This window comes from Oncorhynchus clarkii, chromosome 31 (assembly GCF_045791955.1).
Source record: "Oncorhynchus clarkii lewisi isolate Uvic-CL-2024 chromosome 31, UVic_Ocla_1.0, whole genome shotgun sequence".
NCBI classification, from domain to species: domain Eukaryota; kingdom Metazoa; phylum Chordata; class Actinopteri; order Salmoniformes; family Salmonidae; genus Oncorhynchus; species Oncorhynchus clarkii.
In genome coordinates, this window is record NC_092177.1 from 21,292,185 (window position 1) to 21,318,194 (window position 26,010).

Consider the following 26,010-nt stretch of genomic DNA (forward strand, 5'->3'; position numbering starts at 1 on the left):
AGCCGGAATTGGCCCAGATCCACTGTGCTAGCTTGGGAACCTGCCGAATTAATGTAAGTGTTTTAAAATGTTTTATTTGACCATTTGTATCATGTTAAATATATTCTGGACATGTAGCCTATTTAAATCATTATAAAACTGTTGTCATACAGTTCCATGATTAGCGAGGATTAGTGTAGATTTATAGGACTATTTTATTGTACACTTTTTTCAACCTTGCAGTATTTCATGGATTGAACTTGAATATGACAACTTTCGGGATGAATCAATACATTGTATTTTTTATTCATTATTATATTTTGTGCATAAAAGCTCTCAAAACATGTTTTTTTTAATGATTCATACACACTTTCATAACCCCAAAATGTGCCTAAATAATCTACAAAATCAAGAGTATTTTTAAATCTACCAGTTGGTGCTGAAACGGAGATGAATAGGTGGCTTTCTTTCATTGATACCTATATTCTGAACCCGTTCTCTCGATGTAATCTATTGAGTCTGTTAAGAAATGTCTAATTAAATATACACCCATGTTTAAAGGGATGGTTTAACATAAACGTACTGAAAATCCTATTGAATGAAAACTCTATGGAAAATCTTTGGCCAGCAAGTGGGAGGGTTTTCAGTGGTTGAATTAAATGCATTCAGCGTGCACAAGGGAACCACGCCTGCAAAGCACATTACGCATCTTAATGAGGTAAGTCAGATACCAACTAGTGAGAGGTGCGTAAGAATGGTGTGTGTAAGTAAGGCTTAAATGTCTTAAGACTGAATCTTGTCCTTATTAAATTTAACTCTGGCATTGTCCTTTTTCCCTCAGTGGATGGAAGTTAACCTTTTATGCCCAAGTTCCCGAAAGCATTTGGCAATTGGTGTGTATTTGCCACGCTACTGTTAGGCCCTTAAGCTTAAACTTAGGCTACACACTAACGGCAGATAAAAAATAATGAAAGGAAAACCTCCATGTAGCCTATAGATATGAATTGCACAATAATTATACATTTATGGATTTTTAATGCATTGTTTTCTCTTTATTCAACACGGCCACCACCCATCCGCCTTTCATCCACACAATATTTAATGAACCTTAATCCGCCCACCCTATGGATATAACCAGGGACTGCAGGATATGAGTCAGCCCATGCATGTGTGTGAGTGTATTGTACAGTATGTGTGTGTATATTTGTGTTTGGGTTTCTGTGGTATGTCTGTGTGTGTGTGTGAGCCTGGTGAGACCCCATGTGTGTATGTGTATAACCCCATGTGTGTGTTATCTTTCAGGGAGGTTTGTAGTTGTTGTTTTTGGTGATGTTAGTCATGCCAACATAAAGGAAGAGGAATGTGGCAGTGCCCTCAAGCTTCCTATGGCACCCCTGACTAACAACAAACTCATTCAACGATGTGATACACATTCTGTTTCCAGAAACATATCTCTAGTTCCTCTAATAAAAGCAGAGATGTGTATCCTTAGGATACAGCACTCTAGTGTTTTGTTACTGCTTGATATGGGAATATGGAGTTGATGTGCTTTAATTGCTTACAAGTTTTCTTGTTGCATTCATCACAGAAATCGTTTTAAAAACATACGTGAGAAACTCAGGGACATGCAGCTGCCAGTAAGCCCTGTTGAAGGGATGTCAGTAGTTAAAGGGAGTATGATGGGGATTTTCAGAATGATTTCCTCTTTCAATGGGTGTTGTCTTCCTTTCCTCTTGTGTGATGATATGACATGAGAAAAAGGTGAAAATGTTGACAGCTGTTGGGGACCACATTGAGAAAGAATGAACACAAGACCCGATTGCCTGCTTCACAGGCTTCTTCTCATGCGTTCTCCTAAAGTTGGTATCCGCATCCTCTATAGTAAATGATACAGTCCAGGTTGGCGGTTAGGATCAGTTACACATTTCTGGAGTCCCCACAGAGCATGCAGTGTTTTAGAATGTCCTAATATGTCCTAATGTTGTGATGCTTTGTGCAAGGTAGTCAGGCACATACTGTCAGTTGTGGAAAAAGTGCCCAATTGCCATACTTGAGTAAAAGTAAAGATACCTTAATAGAAAATGACTCAAGTAAAGGTGAAAGTCACCCAGTAAAATCCTACTTGAGTAAGAATCAACCGTAAATCAAAAGTAAATGTAGTTGCTAAAATATACTTAAGTATCAAAAGTATGAATTAATTTCAAACTCCTTATATTAAGCACCATTTGTCATTTATGTTTACATTTATGGATAGCCACGGGCACTCTCCAACGCAGTCCGCCAGATCAGAGGCAGTAGGGATGACCAGGGATGTTTTCTTGATGAGCGTGTGAATTAGACCATTTTCCTGTTCTGCTAAGCATTCAAAATGTAACGAGTACTTTTGGGTGTCAGGGAGAATGTAAGGAGTAAAAGGTACATAATTTTGTTTAGGAATGTAGTGAAGTAAAAGTAAAAGTTGATAAAAATATGAATAGTAAAGTACCGATACCCCAAAAAAACATATTCAGTAGTACTTTCAAGTTTTTGTACTTAAGTACTTTACTCCACTGTATACTGTACCCTCACATGTCAAAATTATATTTTTGAAGGTTCCGGAGCGTACAACATCCAAATCATATTGCAAAGAGCTGATGAATCATCACCGGACAGGGTTGAGGTACGTTTGTTACCACATCACACATCATTCAGTGTCAGTGAGCAATGAGCAGTAATACCAGTTACAGGGTGGATAATCCATAGTCAGCTTTGACAGGACACATGACAGAACATTATATAACTCTGAGACACCATTTGAAGTATAGAGCATGACATTGTGTGTGTGCCTGATTCTCTCACTTTTTCTCTCTTTCTCTTTCCCTCTCCCGCTCTCTCTCGTTCTCTCTCACTTTCTCTCACTCTTCTCTTTCTCTTCTCTTTCTCTCACTCTTCTCTCTCTTTCTCTGCTGTCCAGTGGGGCCCCTCAGTCTCCTGCGGAGAAGGGTGGGAAGGCCATGACCTCTCATGGCAGCTCCAGTAGCAGCTCCCAGTCAGGTCTGTGTCCTCAACAATCACTCTCTCTCTCTTGTCTCTCTCTCTCTCCTTCAACCATTCACTAGAGATGGGTTCACATAGCACATATGTAGATCCATCAGCTGCATAGTGTTACTACATGGTGAACTACAGCCTGTGTGAACGCATTGGGTGTCTACAAATCAGGCTATAACCACAATACACAGGAAATGTGTCACTGAAACCTAAACATCCTGTCAGGGGTTTTTCCCTCGTGAGTTGAAAGTGTGACCATGCACAGGATCACTGGCTTACTGTTTAGCTCTGAAACTAAACAATTGTTTTAATGCTCCAATGCAGACGTTTTTATTTCAATATCAAATCATTTCTGGGTAACAATTAAGTAGCTTGCTGTGAATTTTAGCATTTTTTAGGGAGTAGATCAGCTTTAATATTACAGATAGATTGTAGCTTCCATCAATGTAATTGTCTGCATCTTCCAATCTTCCATACTTATTTTTTTGTAAATATATTAGGGTTATCAAACGATTAAAATAATTAACTATAGAATCGCGATTAATCACACATTTTTATATTTGCTCAAATTTGGTGCTAAATAAATATTTTTTATTTTTCAAAAAGCAGTGTATTGCGTTATAGGCATGTAGGGACTGAAACACAAAAATATTCACCATAAACAAGTTAAGCAATGTTAAGCAATACAAAAGTCCTGTAACTTACTAATGCTCCCAGTAGGTCACTAATGCTCCATCGTAAATTCTCTCTTACACACGCACACACACGCACACACACACGCACACACACACACACACACACACACACACACACACACACACACACACACACACACACACACACACACACACACACACACACACACACACACACACACACACACACACACAGTTAAAGCTTCAGTCATTCTAAATTATTGTTCTCCCCATTAGTGATTGGAGGGTTGTCTATAAGAAAAAAAAACAATTAGCTCTATGGATACAAAGAGCATAAACTTGTCCAACAATGTCATGAATTTTACAGAACATAAACCTGTGACCATACACTTCAATCCTCCTCTTATTTCTTTTCACTGAGCCAGTTGCAAAGACAAACAAGCCTGTTGACATTTTCAGATGATAAAGCTGCTCTCTTCTTCTGTACGATATGCCCAGAGAGTGAAAACAACCTCTCACAAGGTACTGATGTGGCAGGCGTTGCCAGGTACCTTTGTTTGTTGCAGGCCAGCCTGGTGTTTGCCCCTGCATGCTGTGACCACCACTGTAGTGGACAGTCCTCCATGTTGATAATGGGCTCTGCTTCGTAATGCTCCAAACATTTTTCAATGGACTCCTCCTCTTCATCAGAGTCAGACTCAGAAGAACTCAACAGAAGGGCAGCTTTCTTCATCGCTGGCTCTGAATCTGTTGCTTTATCAGGTTGCTGTGCAGGCCTCTCTTCCTTCAACAAGATGCTGACCAAAGCCCACACCTCACCCCTCTCAGTTCTGGGAAGGCATTTCAGGTCCTTAAACATTGGGTCGAGTGCTGTGGCGATCTTCAGCCATGTGAGGTTTGTATTTTCATTGTGTGTCTCCAGTTCTGTTGTGAATGTTAGCTTGAATCTTACCATGTAGGCATGGTCATCATCCAAGCTCTCCACCACTCGAAGGAGATGACACAAAGCAGGCAACACCACTGAGCAGGAAATGTACTTCTCTCCTCCCAGAATTTCAGTCAAGTACCTGCATGAAAAGCTATTCAAAATCACTTCAGTCAATTGTGAGAGACACACTCTCTCTCTCTCACACACACACACACACACACACACACACACACACACACACATACACACACACACACACACACACACACACACACACACACAATATATTATTATAACACACTAATAGTGAGATAGAGAATATAAACTGCAGGGCTCTAGTAGTGCCTCCAGTTTCTCCAGTTCAGCTGTGGTTGGCATGGTGATGTTAATTTTATGTTGGGCCAGAGCATCTCTCAGTTGTTGGTTTCGGTGGGCAAGCTTTACCATTTCCAGAGTGGAATTCCATCTTGTTGTTGTTACGTGCCTCCTAAGAGGAGGGAGGTGCAGGAGTCAGGAGCAGGAGAGCAAGGAAGTCCCAGTAGCACAATAGTTTATTAGAAGCCCCAACTCAACAACAACAGGTGGAGGAACATGCCCAAATGAAGTCGCCACACACGGGGAATAAACGCAAAACAAGGAGGAGAAACTTCTACTCCTAATTACAGTCCAAAACGGTACAACGACCGTGAAAAGAAAACCCTGTGGCGCAAACACGCACCCCTATAACATAGCAACAACAGTAAAAAAATCCCACACAAAGAATAGCAGGCAGCGTAGGTTAATAAACCCACCGAAATAAACTAATAGGACACAAGTGTAAAGAAAAAAACAGACAGACACAAACGAAAAGGAAAAATGGATCGGTGGCAGCGAGTAGGCCGGCGACGACGACCGCCGAGCACCGCCTGAATAGGGAGAGGAGCCACCTTCGGTGGAAGTCGTGACAGTTGTGACATCTTGTGCAAGTGACTCCTTATTTTGCAACTTGCTGTTGTCCTAGCTCTGCAGCGTATGGTGGGCTGTGTTTGAAATGGCCAATAATTTTTCGGCATTTGGCAAGGGCATTGTCGGACCCGCTGTTCTGTAGGGACACTGATGGACACTGATGGTTTAATACTGTCACGTTCTGACCTTTATTTCCTTTTGTTTTGTCATTATTTAGTATGGTCAGGGCGTGAGTTGGGGTGGGCAGTCTGCTTGTTTTTCTATGATTTGGGTATTTCTATGTTTCGGCCTAGTATGGTTCTCAATCAGAGGCAGGTGTCATTAGTTGTCTCTGATTGAGAATCATACTTAGGTAGCCTGGGTTTCACTGTGTGTTTGTGGGTGATTGTTCCTGTCTCTGTGTTTTGCACCAGATAGGGCTGTTTTGGGTTTTCACGTTTCTTGTTTTTGTTAGTTTGTTAGTTTGTTCATGTGAAGTGATTTATTAAAACATGAGTCAAAATAACCACGCTGCGCTTTGGTCCGCCTCTCCGTCAATGGAAGAAATTCTTACAAATACGCAGATGTTTTGCAGCTGCAATCATGTTCCTTGGTAACACGTGGTAACTTTATTTTCAATGTTCCATGAAATGCCCGGCGAACGTTTCAGTATAGTGCCTCTCTTCTGTCTTCATTAATTTAATAACCTCTTGAAGCTAGGGGGCACTATTTTTATTTTTGGAAAAATAACGTTCCCAAAGTAAACGGCCTATTTCTCAGGACCAGATGCTAGAATATGCATATAATTGACAGCTTAGGATAGAAAACACTCTAAAGTTTCCAAAACTGTAAAAATATTGTCTGTGAGTATAACAGAACTGATATTGCAGGCGAAACCCTGAGGAAAATCCAATCAGGAAGTGCCTCTTATTTTGAAACCCTTCTGTTCCTTTGCATAACTATCCTCCATTTAAAGAGATATCACCCAGATTCATTTTTCTACGTCTTCCCTGAGGTGTCTACAGCCTTTAGACGTAGTTTCACGCCTTTATGTTGAAGAATGAGCGAAAAAGACCACATTGCGTAAGTGGCCAGCTGATGGCGCTCAGTGTGATTCTTACGTAAAAGAGAGAGGTAGCCATTTTTCCTCCCGGTCCTACTGAATGCCACCTGTCCCGGTTGATATATTATCGAATAGATATTTGAAAAACACCTTGAGGATTGATTATAAAAAACGTTTGCCATGTTTCTGTCGATATTATGGATATAATTTGGCGTTGTCGTGACCACTATTTCTGGTGAATTTCTGAACATAACGTGACAAACAAACTGAGGTATTTTGGGTATAAAAATAATCTTTATGGAACACTAGGAACATTTGCTGTCTAACTGGGAGTCTCGTCAGTGAAAACAGCCGAAGACCATCAAAGGAAAACGGTTAATTTGATTGCATTTCTGATTTTCGTGACCAAGCTTCCTGCTGCTAGCTGGACATAATGCTATGCTAGGCTATCGATAAACTTACACAAACGCTTGTCTTGCTATCGCTGTAAAGCATAATTTACAAATCTGAGACGACAGGTTGATTAACAAAAGGCTAAGCTGTGTTTTGCTATATTTCACTTGTGATTTCATGAATATGAATATTTTCTAGTAAGATTATTTGACCGTTGCGCTATGCTAATTAGTGTAGTTGCTGACAATTCTCCCGGATCTGGGATGGGTAGTTCCAAGAGGTTCATTAAGGCCAGAGCGTGTGAATGCAGTTTCCAGTTTTCTTCGATGTGGTGCGCAGTAACCCCAAGGTAGATGTGGTTACTGACTGAAGTCCAGTGGTCTCCCGTGAGAGCAATAGCTGTTGTATGTTTCAACTCCTCTGCTTTTTTCGTAGCCCTCCCGCTTTCATTACAGCTAGTTTATTTTTGTAACAACGGTGGCTCTCGAGGATAACTCATACGTTGAGTCATTCGATGCTATCCGTATGATAACCCCTCATGCCTTCGTTCTCCACAATGTGGACTGGCCTGCAAGCTGTTGCTATCCATGCTTGTGTTAGCTTGCTGCTTGTCACTAGGCCTCCCGCCTGCACACTCTTCTAGCCTTGCCTGCCGAAGATGTCCTCCATTGCTACTAATAACGTTACTTTTATTGCCGGCCTCAACAGTATATTTTGCTTGTAAATGACAACGAAAAACCCCCATAACTTTGGTAATAAACTAATTCTGCCTTGCAGTAGATGCAAATTATTTTGGTTTTACACATAGAGCCTTCTAGGAGTGATTTGAAATTGAAATTTTAAAGGCCCTTACTAGCATTCTCCATCATTCATTCATACAAGTAGCTAGCTAGCACATCGTCTGCCGGGGCTTGATTTAAGCAAATGCGTTAATGGCATCAAACAAATCTACAGCATTAAAAATGTAACCATTAATGCGTTATCAGGTGCAGAGAAGCACAGCAGGCAGAGATGAGGGTAAATCCAGAATGTTAACTGAAGTATTCACAGGAAAAACAACAAAGCAAGTGCACATGCACATACAACACAAAACAAGACAAGAGACCTGAGCAACTGGCTCAGTTCCATACAGGAACCTAAATAGTCCTAAACCAGGTGAACCCAATAATCCCAATCAGGCTCACTTGGACACTAGAAACATAAGGATGCCATCCAGTGGCTCCCTCCCAGATAACACTCCATGATGACCTCTAACCTGTGACAGGATCCCCCCCCCCCCCCCCCCCCCACCCCAAGGAACGGCTCTCGGTAGCTGGACGTCGGCGGAAGTCCCGAATGAGTCCGGGGTCCAAACTGTTCCTCAGGGCCGTATCCCTCCCAGTCCACAAGATACTGAGTCCCCCACCGGATCTGATGACTGGAGAGGATGCATCGCACCGTGTAGGCTGGCTGTCCCACTATCATGCAAGGCCGAGGTGGAGGCCGAGGGGCCGGAACCAGAGGACTGGATACCACATGCTTGAGTCTGGAGATGTGGAAGGTGGGATGAACCCTCATGGACCGGGAAAGATGAAGACGGTAGGCCACTGTATTGATGCGCCGTAGAATCTTGAATGACCCAATGTACCAGGGTGCCAACTTCCAAGACTCCATGCGTAGAGGCAGGTCCCTAGGAGACAGCCAGACCATCTGGCCTGGACGCAGGAGGTTGATGGCACGATCGTAGGGCTTGTGAGGAGGTAGTTTGCTGGCCCTTTGTTTGCTGAAGGCCTGACCCAAATCTCAGTAATCCCGAGGTACACGGGAAAGATCAGGCTTGTCACTCCCAGACGGAGGCACAGGAGAGTCAGAAGTCTCCAGATGATCAGGACCGGAAAGGTCTGGAGAGAGTTGCTGGCAGGTGAACTGGCATGAAGGATTCCATCTCAGTCAATCTGAGGATTATGTGTGGAAAGCCACGGATGTCCAAGAACCAGGGGAAGCTCAGGACAGTCCACCAGATGAAACTGGTTAAGCTCCACATGGTCATCCAGAACTTGTAGCTGAATAGGCATGGTGAGTTGCTTCACCTTCCCAGACCCTATGGTTTGACCATCCAGCGCAGTGACCGACAACAGAGGGGCCAGCTTAGTGAGTGGCAGCCTCTGTTGGCAAGCTAATGTGCGATACAGAAAACAGCCGGTAGCCCCAGAGTCTATGAAAGCAGAATTGTCCAACTGCCATTGTCTCAGCACAGGTTGGCCGGAAGCAAGGTGCGTGCTGTGTCGGCTGCTGGAGACTGTATCTGACTCGCCAGTATTCTCCAGTTTACTGACGAGTCATCCCATTCTCCCGTCAGTTCGGGACAAGAGGCCCGGAAATGTCCAGACTGTCCACAGTAAAGGCAACGTTGCTCGTTAATCCTGCTCCTTTTCTCCAGAGCGGAAAGTCTGGTGCATCCCAATTGCACCGGCTCCTCTGAAGGATATGAAGGGGAGCCAGAGCCGAATTGAGAACGGGATACCAGGCCAGCAAGCCCAGCAGCGAGCGTCCGAAAATCAATGGCGTAATCCGCTACGCTCCAGCTGCCCTGTCAAAGCGCAATGAGTCTTTGAGCAGCATTCCTGCCACTGATGTGGTGATCAAAAACCCTCATCTTCTGTGTGAAGCTTTGCCAATTGAAACAAATGTCTGATTGCTGCTCCCATATGGCCTTGGCCCAGGCCAGAGCCCGTCCTGAGAGCAAGAAGATGACATATGCCACTCTGGAACGCTCGGTGGGAAACATTGATGTCTGCAGCTCGAAGACCAGCGAACATTGGAGCAGGAACCCACGACACCTCCCAGGATGCCCCTCATAGCGCTCCAGTGCCGGGAGATGAAGCTCCCAAGGGGAAGAAGATGATGAACTGGTAGAGAGTGGAGGGTTAGGAACCACCACAGGTACAGCAACCGTTGCTTCTGTCTGTCCAGTAGGCAGAGTGAACACAAGAGTTCCTAAATCCTCCGACAATGTCTTCAGCCGCGCCTCATGGCGACTAATCACAGTTCCATGGTGAGTGAGAGCCGACCGCAAGTGGTGGAACTCGAAGTGTCCCTCGGATGACGGAGAAATCTCTGCTGGGTCCATTTTTGGCTCAGGTCTACTGTGACAATAACTCTAGTACGAACTCGGACCCAGGCACAGAGAAACACAGCAGGCAGAGGTGAGGATAAATCCAGAATGTTAACTGAAGTATTCACAGGAAAAACAACAAAGAAAGTGCATATGCGTACAACACAAAACAAGACAAGAGACCTGAGCAACTGGCCCAGTTCCATAGAGGAACCTAAATAGTCCTAAACCAGGTGAACCGAATAATCCCAAACCTGGACACTAGAAACACAAGGATGCCTTTCAGGGATAACACTCCATGATGACCTCTAACCTGTGACAGCCTTGATGACAGCTTTGCACAATCTTGGCATTCTCTTAGCCAGCTTCACCTGGAATGCTTTTCAAACAGTCTTGAAGGTGTTCTCATATATGCTGAGCACTCGTTGGCTGCTTTTCCTTCACTCTGCTGTCCAACTCATCCCAAATCATCTCAATTGGGTTGAGGTCGGGTGATTGTGGAGGCCAGGTCATCTGATGCAGCACTCCATCACTCTTCTTCTTGGTCAAATAGCCCTTGCACAGCTTGGAGGTTTGTTGGGTCATTGTCCTGTTAAAAAACAAATGATATTCCCACTAAGCTCAAACCAGAAGGACTGGCGTATCACTGCAGAATGCTGTGGTATCCATGCTGGTTAAGTGTGCCTTGAATTCTAAATAAATCACAGATTGTTTCACTGCAAAGCACCCCCACACCATCATACCTCCTCCTCCATGCTTCACGGTGGGAACCACACATGCAGAGATCATCCGTTCACCTACTATGGGTCTCACAATGACACGGCGGTTGGAACCAAAAATCTCAAATTTGAACTCATCGGACCAAAGGACAGATTTTCACCGGTCTAATGTCCATTGCTCGTGTTTCTTGGCCCAAGCAAGTCTCTTCTTATTATTTGTATCCTTTAGTAGTGTTTTTTTGCAGCAATTTGACCATGAAGGTCTTTTCACGCAGTCTCTGTTACTTGAACACTGTGAGGCATTTATTTGGGCTACAATCTGAGGTGCAGATAACTCTAATGAACTTATCCTCTGCAGCTGAGGTAACTCTGGGTCTTCCTTTCCTGTGGCGGTCCTCATGAGAGCCAGTTTCATCATAGCGCTTGATGGTTTTTGCGACTGCACGTGAAAACTTTCAAAGCTTGAAATTTTCGCATTGTCTGACCTTCATGTCTTAAAGTAATGATGGACTGTCGTTTCTCTGCTTATTTGAGCTGTTCTTGCCATAATATGGACTTGGTCTTTACCAAATAGGGCTTTCTTCTGTATACTTTTTACAAGGCACACCTGTTAATTGAAATGCATTCCAGGTGACTACCTCGTGAAGCTGGTTGAGAGAATGCCAAGAGTGTGCAAAGCTGTCGTCAAGGCAAAGGGTGGCTACTTTGAGGAATTTCAAATATAAAATATATATATTTTGTATCACTTTTTTGGTTACTACATGATTCCATAAGTGTTATTTCATAGTTTTGATGTCTTCACTATTATTCTACAATGTAGGAAAGAGGAAAAATAATGAAAAACCCTTGAATGAGTAGGTGTGTCCAAACTTTTGAATTGTACTGTATATAAAACACAGAAACATTTTTGACTACACTGAGCCTTTAAGTTTCACGTGAGGGTGTGTGGGTGACTGGGTGTCCGTGAGGGAGTATGGGTGTGGGGGGGTGGGTGAAAGAGGGAGTGTGCGTGAGGGAGTGTGGGTGGGTGAGGGAGTGTGGGTGGGTGAGGGTTTGTGGGAAGGAGGTTGGGTGAGGTTGTATGTGTGTGGGAGTTTGTGAGAGCGTCTGGGTGGGGGCGTGTTAGTGAGCAACAGGCCCTGTCGTAAATTGGGTGTGTGGAAAACCAGTACAATTAATGGGTAGACTCTCAAAAGAACTGCCTTTTGGATAAGAAGGAAAAAAGGAAAGAAAGACTGGGTAATGTGTTCAAAGTTCCCCTTTTTCACAATTACTTGTCTGAGGAATTTTAAGAAAGCAGTTCACGAATATGGTAAATAAATGTGCTAACATGTCGTGGTTAAATTCCAAAGGAATCTTATACTGTACATGAAGATGGAGCATTAGCTCAAATAGAGACATAATAATGATAATGAATTTGACATTTATAGTCTTTTACAAGTTCATTACATTGTCGCTTTCAGGAAGTAATCCAGTGGGAAAACAAGGAAGCCCTCACAATATATCCTGATGCCTTAGTCCATATCTGGACTTGCTCATCATATTAACGCAGCATACTGAGGTCTTGGGGCAACTGACAACTTTAATCCATAACATAGTTTGAGGAAAGCTCCCATAATGAGCCACCAAAGCTAACTACAGTATCTGTATGGCTCTGGTAATATTTAGCAAGAGTGTACAACATAGTGAGATGGGAGATTTGAAACACGTCTTTTGACTCTATCAGGTTACTTCAAGCTGGAGAGCCCTCTGCTGCAGAGCCGTCTTCAGCAGTACAAGAAGTCTAAGGAGAATTCTCCTGGAGCCCTTCTTCAGCAACATGTAAGTATCTGTCTTCTGTCACCATCCTAGCATCTAGAACACTATTCCACATCTATTATACGTCAGATTTAAAATGTAGTTTTCAGCCATGATTATCATAATTGTTGTCGTGGGACATGTTATTTTCTTTATTGGCTCCCGTTGCCCTGTGGTTCTGGAAAATACCGACATCTGTAACACTTTACATCTTGGTCACCGAGCTTGAAGGCCATCATGTTGGTCTCATCTCTACGTTTGTCAGATGTCGGTTACTGTTGTTTGTTACTGTCGGGTTTGAAAAACAAAACTTTAAGGAACAGATGAATCCGATTAGCTCTGGATGTGAATGAGGAGAATCCGTATGACCATCTCTCACATCTGTGTTTGCTTTCATCAAAACTAAGAATGCTGTAATTCCTCCTCTGACTCAACTTTACGTCTAAATAGTGTATTATTCTTGCTTATCCGTTCGAAACTAAATATTGCATGTTATGACTAGGCCTAATGATTTGAGATTAGAGGTACAGCATGCCATTTAAGATTCCGGTCATTCCGACGGGAAGCAGAGGAGTCCTGTCCTGTCTCTGATTCCCTCCAAAGGACACACGGCGTCATTGTGTTTTATTCAATAACATATACCTGCTTGTCATCTTCATGTGGACTGACAATTATTCCTGTATTGGATTAGCATTAGCAGTCCTGTATTATTTCATAATCGTGTCTGCCTGCCTGCCTGTCTGTCTGCCTGTCTGCGTGCCTGTCTGACTGTCTCTCTCAGGAACTCTGATGTCTGGTGTTCTTTCTCTGATGTCTGGTGTTCTATCTCTGATGTCTGGTGTTCTATCTCTGATGTCTGATGTTCTATCTCTGATGTCTGATGTTCTATCCATGATGTCTGGTGTTCTATCTCTGATGTCTGGTGTTCTCTATATGATGTCTGGTGTTCTCTATATGATGTCTGGTGTCCTATCTCTGATGTCTGGTGTTCCTACTCTGATGTCTGGTGTTCTATCTCTGATGTCTGGTGTTCTATCTCTGATGTCTGGTGTTCTATCTCTGATGTCTGGCGTTCTCCAAATGATGTCTGATGTTCTATCCATGATGTCTGGTGTTCTCTATATGATGTCTGATGTTCTATCTCTGATGTCTGGTGTTCTATCTCTGATGTCTGGTGTTCTATCTCTGATGTCTGGTGTTCTATCTCTGATGTCTGGTGTTCTATCTCTCATGTCTGGTGTTCTCTATATGATGTCCATGATGTCTAGTGTTCTCTATATGATGTCTGGTGTTCTATCCATGATGTCTGGTGTTCTCTATATGATGTCTGGTGTTCTCTACATGATGTCTGATGTTCCTACTCTGATGTCTGGTGTTCTATCTCTGATGTCTGATGTTCTATCCATGATGTCTGGTGTTCTCTATATGATGTCTGGTGTTCTCTATATGATGTCTGGTGTTCCTACTCTGATGTCTGGTGTTCTATCCCTGATGTCTGGTGTTCTCTATATGATGTCTGGTGTTCCTACTCTGATGTCTGGTGTTCTATCTCTGATGTCTGGTGTTCTATCTCTGATGTCTGATGTTCTATCCATGATGTCTGGTGTTCTCTATATGATGTCTGGTGTTCTATCCCTGATGTCTGGTATTCTATCCCTGATGTCTGGTGTTCTCTATATGATGTCTGGTGTTCTCTATATGATGTCTGGTGTTCTATCCCTGATGTCTGGTATTCTATCCATGATGTCTGGTGTTCTCTATATGATGTCTGGTGTTCTCTATATGATGTCTGGTGTTCCTACTCTGATGTCTGGTGTTCTATCTCTGATGTCTGGTGTTCTATCTCTGATGTCTGATGTTCTATCCATGATGTCTGGTGTTCTATCTCTGATGTCTGGTGTTCTCTATATGATGTCTGGTGTTCTATCCCTGATGTCTGGTGTTCTATCCCTGATGTCTGGTGTTCTATCCCTGATGTCTGGTGTTCTATCCCTGATGTCTGGTGTTCTATCTCTGATGTGATTCTCTGTGTTTCTCTCTCAGGGTTTCGGCCACTTCTCTGGGCTTACGTCTAATCTCAGTCCGTTTGTCAAGGCAACAGAGTACTCCTCTTCTAGCGATGAAGTTGGGAGTAGTGATGATGATGAGAAAACCCGGTGGGTCCACCTTGATTGATTTATTGATTCATTGATTTTATTTGATACTTTAAAAAAATATATATAGAGCAAAAAACAAGAGCATTATCCATTAAAACACTGCTCTCTGACTGCTGTTGTCTGTTTCTCCAGGTCTCCGTTGAATGGGAAAGGAATGTTCTTCCGTGGAGCCCCTGATGGGATTGTCCTGCAGCCCCACCATAATCTTAACCAGACCCCGGTATACATACACCTCATCCATACACTACGACCTCTTTGGGACATTTTGGAGTGAAAAAAGTACTCACTTATTAACTTTGAGAGCTAAGCTAGCTGCTTTCCTTCCCAACACAGCCAGCTGCTTACCTTACCAACACAGCCAGCTGCTTTCCTTACCAACACAGCTCGCTTGTCACTGATATTAATTCTGTACTTGATGAAAACTCAGACCAAATCTTCCTCAAACTCTCAACATTGAACATAAATATGTTCAATGCTTTTAATGGATATATAGTTAGAAAACAGATGAATAGTTTCAGTCAAGTCAGGTTCATACTACAGTGTCATCTTCATTATATCAGAGTAATAGGCTGCTTAAAGTGAAAATCCACTCAAAACTATATGTTGGTATTTTTTTCATTAGTCCACTGTTGATACAGTGCCAAAATGTTTTGCATTTCAGTGGTCAAGTTTTCAAGATATTGGACTTTCAAGAAGCAAAGAGTCACCAGCCACATCATCATGGTTTCCATGAACTCTGCTAATTTGTGGTGGTCAATTGTAGTGCACTAAATATGGATTAGAGTGTAATTTGGGATGCACCCAGAGCCACTTGAGCTCAGGGTTGTCACCAGTTGTCATGTGTCATTTTCATGACAAACACTAAAGGGCACTTTGTGCATACTAACTAACACATGGAGCAGATGCTACTAACTAATAACCAATTTGATCACCCTGTTGCAGGACAACTTTTGTATTTGAGATTTTAAAAGGCTTCTGAAGTTTGTACAGTTGTGGCCAAAAGTTTTGAGAATGACACAAATATTAATTTTCACAAGTCTGCTGCCTCAGTTTGTATGATGGCAATTTGCATATACTCCAGAATGTTATGAATAGCGATCAGATTAATTGCAATTCATTGCAAAGTCCCTTTTTGCCATGCAAATGAACTGAATCCCCCAAAAACATTTCCACTGCATTTCAGCCCTGCCACAAAAGGACCAGCTGACATCATGTCAGTGATTCTCTCGTTAACACAGGTGTGAGTGTTGACGAGGACAAGGCTGGAGATTTCTTTGTCATGCTGATTGAGTTCGAATAACAGATTGGAAGCTTCAAAAGAAGGGTGGTGCTTGGAATCATTGTTCCTCCTCTGTCAACCACGGTTACCTGCAAGGAAACACGTGCCGTCATCATTGCTTTGCAGAAAAAGGGCTTCACAGGCAAGGATATTGCCTCCAGTAAGATTGCACCTAAATCAACCATTTATCGGATCATCAAGAACTTCAAGGAGAGCGGTTCAGTTGTTGTGAAGAAGGCTTTCAGGGCCCCAAGAAAGTCCAGCAAGTGCCAGGACCGTCTCCTAAAGTTGATTCCAGCTGTGGGATCGGGGCACCACCAGTACAGAGCTTGCTCAGGAATGGCAGCAGGCAGGTGTGAGTGCATCTGCACACACAGTGAGGCAAAGACTTTTGGAGGATGGCCTGGTGTCAAGAAGGGCAGCAAAGAAGCCACTTCTCTCCAGGAAAAACATCAGGGACAAACTAATATTCTGCAATATTCTGCAAAAGGACTCAAAAGGTAAAGTCATTTTCTCTCTGATGAATCCCCTTCCCGATTGTTTGGGGCATCCGGAAAAAAGCTTGTCCGTAGAAGACAAGGTGAGCGAAACCATCAGTCCTGTGTCATGCCAACAGTAAAGCATCCTGAGACCATTCATGTGTGGGGTTGCTTCTCAGCCAAGGGAGTGGGCTCACTCACAATTTTGCTTAAGAACACAACCATGAATAAAGAATGGTACCAACACATCCTCCTTGCCATAAGGCAAAGGTGATAAATAAGTGGCTCGGGGAACAAAACATTGATATTTTGGGTCCATGGCCAGGAAACTCCCCAGACCTTTATCCCAGTGAGAACTTGTGGTCAATCCTCAAGAGGCGGGTGGACAAACAACAACCCACAAATTCTTACAAATTCCAAGCATTGATTATGCAAGAATGGGCTGCCATCAGTCAGGATGTAGACCAGAAGTGACAGCATGCCATGGCAGTTTTCAGAGGTCTTGAATAAGAAGGGTCAACACCGCAAATATTGACTCTTTGCATCAACTTCATATAATTGTCAATAAAAGCCTTTGACACTTATGAAATGCTTGTAATTATACTTTAGTATTCCATTGTAACATCTGACAAAAAATATCTAAAGACACTGAAGCAGCAGACTTTGTGGAAATTAATATTTGTGTCATTCTCAAAACTTTTGGCCACGACTGTAATTTCCACTTTGAAATTTCAGACTTGACTTTCCATTATGAAAAGCCCCTACAAAAATGTCTATGAATGTTCACATGTTCACATAATTATTTTACTGCTTTAGTAAACTGGCTCAAATTAATATCCTCCATCTGTACATGGAGCAGAGCAGAGCCCAGTGATGATGCTGCTCTCCCACAGCCCCCTCAGAGCCTCCGCCACCTCCATTGATGCTGCTCTCCCACAGCCCCCTCAGAGCCTCCGCCACCTCCATTGATGCTGCTCTCCCACAGCCCCCTCAGAGCCTCCTCCACCTCCATTGATGGTGCTCTCCCACAGCCCCCTCAGAGCCTCCTCCACCTCCATTGATGCTGCTCTCCCACAGCCCCCTCAGAGCCTCCGCCACCTCCATTGATGGTGCTCTCCCACAGCCCCCTCAGAGCCTCCTCCACCTCCATTGATGATACTGCTCTCCCACAGCCCCCTCAGAGCCTCCTCCACCTCCATTGATGATACTGCTCTCCCACAGTCCCCTCAGAGCCTCCTCCACCTCCAGTAATGAATGAAATGCAACTTGGTATGGTGTAAGCAGGGCTTGATATGCTTGTTTACCTCTCCCACTTCACTTCAAACAACGCCTTGACCGTCATTAGACACTTAGTGTCATGGAAACCCAAACAGTACCTACCTACCTGCCATATGATACTCTTTTTGTAGATGCTGCTGTTGTTCCTCCACACAGTGCTGCCGTGACACTGTGAATACAGAGTTACATGACTCACGTCAGACAGGCAGACAAGCATTAGTAACGAGGCATTATACTACTGTTTGCTGTGTCTCTTCTCTTAGCAGAGCAGTGTGGCATCAGGCCTTAAGAGTGGCCAGCCACTACACAGGCTCATTGCTATAGGATCAGAATGCAATGAGAATTACCTTCTCCCTGATCTCCTGCAGAAGAGCCTGGCCCATGAGCCCATGGCGCAGCACGGCCCACATGACGTCATCTACCCCCAGTCTCCGAGCAGACGAGGACCACATTCTGACGTGAGTTCACAGGTAGCTATAAACTCTCTGTAGGCTGAATGTCTATTAGTAGGCTATAACTTCTCCAGAAGGTCATGGAATGTTTAAGAGTAATAGTTTATAGATTGAAGTGGTTTGGAGCAATGGGTTTTTATTTGATGTCAATGTATCTTTCTCCACTAAGGGGAGATGACCTAGCTATTGTAGACGTGAAATTCCATCAAGATTGATGTGAAGTCTACTGGAAATCTGACATTTGTTTTTTTATGTTGTTTTATTGATATGAATTCTGATTTTGGATGCATTTGCAGAAACCTGTAAACTGTCCTCCAGGGAAAAGCATCTCGTCCTCCTCCTTCACTCCCTTCATAGACCCCAGGCTGCTGCAGATCTCTCCCCCTCAGAGCCCAGTGGGCCACAGTCCCAGTGAGTGCCAACAAACAAACAAACACACACACGCACACACACACACACACACACACACACACACACACACACACACACACACACACACACACACACACACACACACACACCACTCAACACAAGAAATGCCCCTCAGACATTCTAGTAAATCACTGCTAGAGTGGTCTCTAAACCTAGGTCTCTGTTACAAATGTGCCCTGTATATATACAACATATACACACAGTGCATTCGGAAAGTATTCAGACCCCTTGACTTTTTCCAAATGTTGATACATTACAGCCTTATTAAAAAATTTATTAAATCGTTTTTTTTCCCTCATCAATCTACCTACACACAATATCACATAATGACAAAGGAAAAACAGGTTTATAGATGTTTTTCCAAATGTATTAAATATTCAAAACTGACATTTACAAAAATATAAACGCGACATGTAAATTGTTGGTCCCATGTTTCATGAGATGAAATAAAAGTTCCCAGAAATGTTCCATATGCACAAAAAGCTTATTTCTCTCCAATTCTGTGAACAAGTTTGTTTACATTCCTGATAGGGAGCATTTCTCCTTTGTCACGAGAATCCATCAGGTGCAGGTCATCACAGGTGCACCTTGTGTAGGGGACAATAAAAGGCCACTATAAAATGTGCAGTTTTGTCACACAACACAATGCCACAGATGTCTCCATTTTTGAGGGAGTGTGCAATTGGCATGCGGACTGCAGGAATGTCCACCAGAGCTGTTGTCAGAGAATTGAATGTTAATCTCTCTACCATAAGCCGCCTCCAACATTGTTTTAGAGAATTTGCCAGTCTGTCCAACCCGCCTTACAACCGCAGACCACGTGTAACCATGCCAGCCCAGGACCTCTACATCTAGCTTTTTCACCTGTGGGATGTCTGAGACCAGCAAACTGGACAGCTAATGAAACTGAGGAGTTTTTATGTCTGTAATAAAGCCCTTCTGTGGTTGGCAGGGCCTGGCTCCCAAGTGGGTGGGCCTATGCCCTCCCACCCATGACAGCGACCCTGCTCAGTCATGTGAAATCCATAGATTAGGGCCCAATAAATTTATTGATTGATTTCCTTATATGAACTGTAACTCAGTAAAATCTTAGAAAATTGTTGCATGTTGCGTATATATTTTTGTTCAGTATATATAAACATTGAAATACAAAAACACATGGGAAGCACAAATAAAACATCACAAATCCCCCAGAAAAACAGTTACATTCCTCCACAAATAAGTCCCCAATCAATACTTTAAATCACCTGACAGGCCTGGGGGATGTCTTTACACCCCCTGCTATAATGTGGATAAAGAGTTACTTGTCTAACAGAACACAGAGGGTGTTCTTTAATGGAAGCCTCTCAAATATAATCCAGTTAGAATCAGGAATTCCCCAGGGTAGCTGTTTAGGCTGTTTAGGTAGCTGACTTTGAGTAAAGCCAGAGTGTCTATGTATGTGGATGACTCAACACGATACACGTCAGCTACTACAGTGACTGAAATGACTGCAACACTCAACAAAGAGCTGCTGTTTGTTTCAGAGTGGGTGGCAAGGAATAAGTTAGCCCTAAATATTTCTAAAACTAAAAGCATTGTATTTGGAACAAAACACTCACTAAACCCTAAAAGTCAACTAAATCTTGTAATAAATAATGTGGAAATTGAGCGAGTTGAGATGACTAAACTGCTTGGAGTAACCCTAGATTGTATACTGTCATGGTCAAAACATATTGATGCAGTAATAGCTAAGATGGGGAGAAGTCTGTCTATAATACAGTGATGCTCAGTCTTCTTAACAACACTATCAACAAGGCAGGTCCTACAAGCCCTAGTTTTGTTGCTCCTTGACTACTGTTCAGTTGTGTGGTCAGGTGCCACAAAAAAAGCAATTGGCTCAGAACAGGGCAGCACGGCTAGCCTTGGATGTACACAGAGAGGTAATACTAATAATGTGCATGTCAATCTCTCCTGGCTGAAAGTGGAGGAGAGATTGACTTCATCACTACTTTTATTTATTGTATTGACATGTTGAATGCACCGAACTGTCTGTCTAAATTACTGGCACACAGCTCAGACACCCCACAAGACATGCCACAAGAGGTCTCTTCACAGTCCAGAACAGACTATGGGAGGGGGCCTCACTGCGGTGGCGGTCAGCGCTCTTTTCTGCCGTTCACTGGCCTGCCTGAGAGAATCCTGGACTGCCAGGTCAGGTCTCTGTAGAGCGCTGTACCCACTCCTCCACCGCAGGAGCTTCGGTCTGACTCTGATGCCACGGAACCAGGACCGGCTGGTAGCCCAGTACACATTTGAATGGCGACATGTTCGTGGATGAGTGACGAAGTGAGTTCTGGGCCAACTCTGCCCACGGGATGTACCTCGCCCATTCTCCTGGCCGGTCCTGGCAATACGACCTCAGAAACCTACCCACTTCCTGGTTTACTCTCTCCACCTGCCCATTACTTTCGGGGTGATAACCAGAGGTAAGGCTGACCGAGACCCCCAGACGCTCCATAAACGCCCTCCAAACCCGTGAACTGGGGACCTCGATCAGATACGATGTCCTCTGGAACCCCGTAGTGCCGGAAGACGTGGGTAAATAGAGCCTCAGCAGTCTGTAGGGCCGTAGGGAGACCAGGCAATGGGAGGCGACGGCAGGACTTAGAGAACCGATCCACAACGACCTGAACGGTAGTGTTCCCCTGAGATGGGGGAAGATCAGTAAGAAAATCTACCGAGAGATGAGACCATGGCCGTTGTGGAACTGGGAGGTGTTGTAACTTCCCTCTAGGCAGATGCCTAGGAGCCTTACTCTGAGCGCATACCGAACAGGAAGAGACATAGAGCTTCACGTCCTTAGCTAAGGTGGGCCACCAGTATTTCCCCCTAAGACCCCGCACTGTCCTATCCATCCCCGGATGACCCGAAGAAGGTAGTGTGTGAGCCCATCGAATCAATTTATCACAGACACCAAGCGGCACGTACCTAAGACCGGTCAGACACTGTGAAGGCGCAGGTTCAACCCTCAACGCCCGCTCGATGTCCGCGTCCACCTCCCATACCACCGGGGCCACCAGCCGAGAGGCTGGAAGGATGGGAGTGGGATCGATGGACCGGTCCTCGGTGTCATAGAGACGGGACAGCGCATCGGCCTTAGTGTTAAGGGAACCTGGTCTATAAGAGATCGTAAATCTAAAGCGTGTAAAGAACATGGCCCACCTAGCCTGACGCGGATTCAGTCTCCTCACTGCTCGAATATACTCCAGATTGCGGTGGTCAGTCCAGATGAGGAAAGGGTGTTTAGCCCCCTCTAGCCAGTTTTTACCATAGCTAGTAACTCCCGGTCCCCCACATCATAGTTCCGCTCCGCCGGACCCAGCTTCTTGGAAAAGAAAGCGCAGGGACGGAGCTTCGGTGGCGTGCCCGAGTGCTGTGACAGCACGGCTCCAACCCCAGCCTCGGACGCATCCACCTTCACTATGAATGCTAATGAAGGGTCCGGAAGCGCCAACACGGGAGCTTCAGTAAACAGCGCCTTCAACTGGTTGAAGTCTCCATCGGCCTCGGCCGACCACCTTAGACGCACCGGCCCCCCCTTCAGCAGTGAGGTAATGGGCGCCGCCACTAGGCCAAAACCCCGGATAAACCTGCGGTAGTAACCCTAAAAACCGCTGGACCTCCTTTACCGTGGTCGGAGTCGGCCAATTACGCACGCCGTTAACGCGGTCACACTCCATCACCACCCCCAAGGTGGAAATGCGATAACCCAGGAAGGAAACGGCTTATTTGGAGAACACACATTTCTCAGCCTTGACGTATAGGTCATGCTCCAGCAGTCGCCCAAGGACCTTGCGCACCAGGGAGACATGCGCGACGCTTGTGGCAGAATAAATCAATATAGACTACCACATCCTGCCCGTGCAAGTCCCTGAGAATCTCATCTACAAAGGATTGGAAGACGGCTGGAGCATTCTTCAACCCATACGGCATGATGAGGTACTCATAGTGGCCTGATGTGGTACTAAACGCTGTTTTCCACTCGTCTCCTCCCCGAATACGCACCAGATTATACGCGCTCCTGAGGTCCAGTTTTGTGAAGAAACACGCTCCGTGGAATGATTCCACCGCCGTAGCGATGAGAAGTAGCGAATAACTAAATCCCACTGTGATCTAATTGAGACCTTGATAATCAATGCACGGATGCAGTCCTCCCTCCTTTTTCCTCGCAAAAAAGAAACTTGAGGAGACGGGTGACATGGAGGGCCGAATGTACCCCTGTCTCAGAGCTTCCGTGACATATGTCTCCATAGCCAACGTCTCCTCCTGTGACAATGGGTACACGTGACTCCGGGGAAGTGCAGCGTTCTCCTGGAGGTTTATCACGCAATCCCACCGTCGATGGGGTGGTAATTTGGTCGCCTTTTTCTTACTAAAAGCGATAGCCAAATCGGCACATTCTGGGGGAATGCGCACGGTGGAAACCTGGTCTCGACTCTCCACCGTTGTGGCACCGATGGAAACTCCTATACACCTACCTGAACACTCGTCTGACCACCCCTGAAGAGCCCCCTGTCTCCAGGCAATGAGGGGATTGTGAATAGCCAGCCAGGGAACCCCCAACACCACTGGAAACCCAGGCGAATCAATAAGGTAGAAACTAATCTGCTCCCTATGATCCCCCTGCGTTACCATGTCCAGCGGAATCGTGGCCTCTCTGACCAGCCCTGACCCTAACAGTTGGCTATCTAAGGAGTGCACGGGGAAAGGTGGGTCTATCTGCACCAACGGAATACCCAACTTACGGGCGAGTCCACGATCCATAAAACTCCCAGCTGCGCCTGAATCGACTAGCGCCTTATGCTGGAGAGAGGGGGAAAACGCAGGGAAAAAAAAAAAAAAAACATGTGACCAACGGGGAGCTCTGGGTGAGTTTTGTGTCTACTCACCTGGGGTGGCCGAGAAGTGTTCCACCTGCCAGCTCGACTCCCAGAGGGACTCCTCCAGCACCGGTCCGAAGTGTGTCCTCTCCGGCCACAGTAGGCGCAGGAGGAGCCTCCACCTCCGGTCCCCCTAGATGCAACTCCATCGGAGTTGGAGCGGGGCTGGAAGGTGGAATTGACAGGACCCCTTCTGAACGCCCGCGGGCAGCTAGCAGGTTGTCCAGTCGAATCGACATGTCTATAAGAATATCGAGGGAGAGTGTGGTGTCCCGACAAGCTAGCTCCCAGCGGACGTCCTCCCGGAGGCTGCATCGGTAATGGTCCATCAGGGCCCTGTCATTCCAACCCGCACCAGCAGCCAGGGTCCGGAACTCCAACGCAAAGTCCTGCCCACTCCTCGTCTCCTGTCTGAGGTGGAACAGTTGCTCACCCGCCGCTTTGTCCTCTGGTGGGTGGTCGAACACAGCTCGAAAACGGGGTAGTGGTCCCGAGCCGAGTCTGGGCTGTTCCAAACAGCGTTGGCCCAGTCCAGGGCCCTACCCGACAAACAGGAGACAAGGATGCTCACACTCTCCTCACCCGAGGGAGTCGGACGCACGGTAGCCAGGTAGAGCTCAAGCTGGAGCAAAAATCCCTGGCACCCAGCCACCGCTCCATCATACTCCCTCGAGGGGGAGAGACGTAATGTGCTGGACCCAGACGACGACGTAGGTGGAGTGGGTGGCGTCGTCTGTGGGGGAGCTGGGGTAGACGTCGGTAGACCACTCCTCTCCCATCGCTCCATCCTCTCCATCATCTGGTCCATCGCTGAACCATTGTGTAATTGCGTTAGGTTTGTTAAAATAGAGCGGTTAAGCGGTTAAGCAGACCCCTGTGGATTTCTTGTTGTCTATTGCTAGCAAAGCATCCAGGACTTATTTTTCAGTAAATATCCTAAAATAAAAACTTTGACTATAATTTATTTGATCATTCAGCAAGTTTCCCCGATCAGCATCCAGCTCAATGCCATTGTGAATAGGCTTAGAAGTTCTTTCAAAGAGATAAATACAATGGTGATTAAATGCATCAATGATGGCTTTTTTTCGTAACAAGGCCAGTGAATTAATTTGTTGTGGCAGAGAGGATGATTTGGTCTATAAAAAAGACTATCTTAACTTTTGGAACTCCCTCTCCCGTGTCCGGGAGAATTGTCATCAACTGACACTAATTAGCATAACGCAACGGAAAATATTCATATTCATGAAATCACAAGTGAAATATATTGAAACACAGCTTAGCCTTTTGTTAATCACCCTGTCATCTCAGATTTTGAAATTATGCTTTACAGCCAAAGCAAGACAAGCATTTGTGTAAGTTTATCGATAGCCTAGCATAGCATTATGCCTAGCTAGCAGCAGGCAGCTTGGTCACGAAAATCAGAAAAGCAATCAAATTAAATTGTTTACCTTTGATGAGCTTCGGATGTTTTCACTCACGAGACTCCCAGTTAGACAGTAAATGTTCATTTTGTCCCATAAAGATTCTTTTTTATAGCCGAAACACCTCCGTTTGTACTTCACGTTTGGTTGAGAAATCCACCGGAAACTGCGGTCACGACAACGCCGAAAAATATTCCAAATTAGATCCATAATATCGACAGAAACATGGCAAACGTTTTTTATAATCAATCCTCAAGGTGTTTTTCAAATATCTATTCGATAATATATCAACCGGGACAGGTGGCTTCTTAGTAGGAAAGAGAGAAACAATGGCCGCATTTGTCTTTTATGCACAAAACACTCTGAGAGCCTCCAGCTGACCACTGACGCAATGTTGTCGTTCAGGCTCATTTTTCAAAATAAAAGCCTGAAACTATGTATTGTGACACTAGACACATTAGGGAAGCCATAGAAAACTGGAATCTGGTTGATATCTCATTCACTGCTCAATAGGGACGCATAGGAATGCAGAGCTTTCTAAATAAGAGTCCCTTCCTGATTGGATTTTTCTCAGGCTTTCAAATCAAATCAAATCAAATCAAATTGTATTTGTCACATACACATGGTTAGATGTTAATGCGAGTGTAGCGAAATGCTTGTGCTTCTAGTACCGACAATGCAGTAATAACCAACGAGTAATCTAGCTAACAATTCCAAAACTACTACCTTATACACACAAGTGTAAAGGGATAAAGAATATGTACATAAAGATATATGAATGAGTGATGGTACAGAGCGGCATAGGCAAGATGCAGTAGATGGTATCGAGTACAGTATATACATATGAGATGAGTATGTAAACAAAGTGGCATAGTTTAAAGTGGCTAGTGATACATGTATTACATAAAGATGCAGTAGATGATATAGAGTACAGTATATACGTATGCATATAAGATAAATAATGTAGGGTATGTAAACATTATATTAAGTAGCATTGTTTAAAGTGGTTAG

At 44.6% G+C, this 26,010-nt stretch overlaps 1 protein-coding gene across 1 annotated transcript in view; it reads left to right on the plus strand.

Moving 5' to 3' along the window:
* Positions 1–26,010, plus strand: part of LOC139391205 (mitogen-activated protein kinase kinase kinase kinase 4-like) — a 131,482-nt gene that overhangs the window by 72,093 nt on the left and 33,379 nt on the right. The window contains exons 18-24 of the mRNA XM_071138819.1: positions 2,571–2,638; positions 2,933–3,012; positions 12,510–12,604; positions 14,624–14,736; positions 14,869–14,956; positions 18,036–18,230; positions 18,521–18,635. Of these exons, the coding sequence (XP_070994920.1) occupies positions 2,571–2,638; positions 2,933–3,012; positions 12,510–12,604; positions 14,624–14,736; positions 14,869–14,956; positions 18,036–18,230; positions 18,521–18,635 (754 nt within the window). The remainder of the gene's footprint in view (positions 1–2,570; positions 2,639–2,932; positions 3,013–12,509; positions 12,605–14,623; positions 14,737–14,868; positions 14,957–18,035; positions 18,231–18,520; positions 18,636–26,010) is intronic.